General features: G+C 36.9%; 1 protein-coding gene across 13 annotated transcripts in view; it reads right to left on the reverse strand.

The window, feature by feature from the left end:
- EBF3 (EBF transcription factor 3) overlaps nt 1–2,500 on the reverse strand; it is a 113,435-nt gene that overhangs the window by 16,182 nt on the left and 94,753 nt on the right. For all 13 annotated transcript variants that reach the window (XM_085230270.1, XM_085230266.1, XM_085230261.1 and 10 more), the window contains exon 11: nt 999–1,087. In XM_085230270.1, the coding sequence (XP_085086396.1) occupies nt 999–1,087 (89 nt within the window). The remainder of the gene's footprint in view (nt 1–998; nt 1,088–2,500) is intronic.

A 2,500-nucleotide genomic window follows, 5' to 3' on the forward strand; every position in this document is an offset into this window, starting at 1 on the left:
CCCTACGTGAAATGCGTCGCCTTTGAAAAACCTTCACTCTGTCTCCAATTATTGTAACGGTGAATATCTGATATGAGCTGCTAGTGCGTTCACAAATTAAAAGAGAAACCTAATGATATTGCTTATGTTCATGCTGAGCATTAAAAGGTAATGTCTAAAAGGTTTTATTGTGTTAATAAAACTCCGAGGTGGTCAAGACTTGATGCACATAGGAATAGAATGCAAAATAATCAGTCATAATGTTATGACTTCATTTTTCATTTGTGTTTTCAAGTTTGCCTTGAAAATCTTAGATTGCGCTACAAGAAAAAAGACAATATTATATCAAAGAAAAGGAAAAATTATAAGCATGACTTATCTTTAATGTTTTACATCAAAATGGAATTTCTGTGATACGTGTCATGTGCATAAACAACACAGGCAGCTTTTGTCTTTGTTGAATTTAAATGAAAAGTCCCTCTAGATATTAATATGTGGACTTCATTTGTTAGCCTGCTAAGTCAGGGACTTATAACAAAAGCTTTGTAAACAAAAGATTAAACTGAATCGAGCTTTCGAAAATGAAAGGAAAACAAGAGTCAAATAATCACAGATCAGAGTGGGGCTGCTTAGATTGAAATCACTACAAGCTACTGGAGTGGAAAATGTTTAATTGAACTGTTTCATTACGCAGGAAGTTTATGTCCCTCTTGTAGAATCCAAAATATTTGTATCCAAAAATCCCTTCTCTTTCTTTAAAATACAGTTCTGCAAGCATCAGATGCGATCTTAAAGGTTGTTGAATAACTTCATGGCAAAGAGTGAATGCAGAAAATAATAGGTCAAAGGTAAGAATTCAGGTTTGTGGATTTTGCAGCTTGATGTACCTACTGAAGATGCTGATACATTAGACAGAGTTTGTATGTGGCATTATTTTTGCAAGTGATAAGTAGTATACGGCACCGCTCAGAAACGTACGTGAAATTCAAACAAATGAAAGCTTTTGAGTCCTTACTCACCTTTGGTAACCGTTCGGGATCACCTGGATGTCGTGGAATAACTTTCTGCAACCTCTGAAAGCCATAATCTATGGTTGGTTCATTAAGTGCTAGAACATAAACAGATCAGTCAGTTTAATCAGAGTATATATTTATAAACACGTTGATCAACAAACTATTTTTTAGCACAAACTTCCACGTGGCGCTCAATTTCCTTCCTCAATCTTATCACAGCTACAAACGACATTCTAAAACCTGTCCTGAGGAAGAGTTGTGTTGTGTGGGGTTTTTTTTTTTTTTTTCTTCCTTCACAAAGCAATGATTACTTCTATTTATAATTAGACTGGGAAAATAGTCAAAGGGTTATCCAATATATTGCAAAAATGGTAGCACAGTAACAAAGTTACAGGTCTGGAGGCCATATATAGCAATCACTACAGTCATGATATGATGTCTGCATCATGGGCTGCTTTCTATACTGGCTGTGGATTTATGGGAAACTGGCAATTATGACATATGTCCAGCTATTGCTAGCTTCAGATTTATCCCTGTGGTCCTTTTTTGTCTAGCATATTGCCTGAGCACAAACCAGGCAGGAGGAGCACTTAATCTTGCAAAGCTTTAATAATCTGTGAATGGCTGACTACAAACTGATGTAGAGCACTATCATTCTACAGCTGCAATCCACTAGCCTCATGAAATTGCAGGCCACAAATAGTAATTAATCTTTTTATCCCTCAAATTGTAATTTTGACTATGAACTGTGCTTGGTCATAAATCAGCAGCACATGCTGCTGTGTACAGTGCATGAATCATGATCCTGACTCAGTTAGACTGCACACATTGTGTTTAACAAGCTTTATAAGGAGTCATAGGGCTTTATTATAGCTCTGCCTGACTCAAACAAAAACTGAGCCTGGAGGCCCAAGGACTAGAGTTAAGATGAAAATACTTATTAGAGTATATTACTTCTTGATGTAGATATCGTTTTCAGCAGAGTAACTCCATGGTGCATGGTGTTACATAAATCAATGGGTTTTCTGAGACTAATAAGAACTGCCTCCATCTATTCATTACTCAGCCTGCAATTTAGGCCATCACTCATTAGTCAGCATGTAATTTGATGATTAACACCGTACAACTCAGCAGGTTTGCGGAGCGCGAGTGAACACAAAGGCTACAACTTACTGGAGGAGAGTCGCAACGTAACATTTGAAAATGCTATCCAAAATAATTGGCCAACATTATTATCAAGCGCTTCAATTATTTGTGTAAACACGCGCAGTACATCTTGTAATCAATGCAAGGAGACGCACACGTATGCACTCAATAACACGACAGAAAGTTGAAGACTGCAATATGATTTGACATTCCATCATGCATCCCGGAGACAAAGGTCCACATAGGAATGTGAAGTAAGACATTTTCTTGTTAATAAAGCATTGATCCGATGTATTGATTTTACATGACATGGCTTTTGCTGGGATTTTGCCCTCCTTTTTCTTTGCAAATAGTAAAGCTCT

This window comes from Meleagris gallopavo, chromosome 8 (genome assembly GCF_905368555.1).
Source record: "Meleagris gallopavo chromosome 8, MGAL_WU_HG_1.1, whole genome shotgun sequence".
Lineage (NCBI taxonomy): Eukaryota > Metazoa > Chordata > Aves > Galliformes > Phasianidae > Meleagris > Meleagris gallopavo.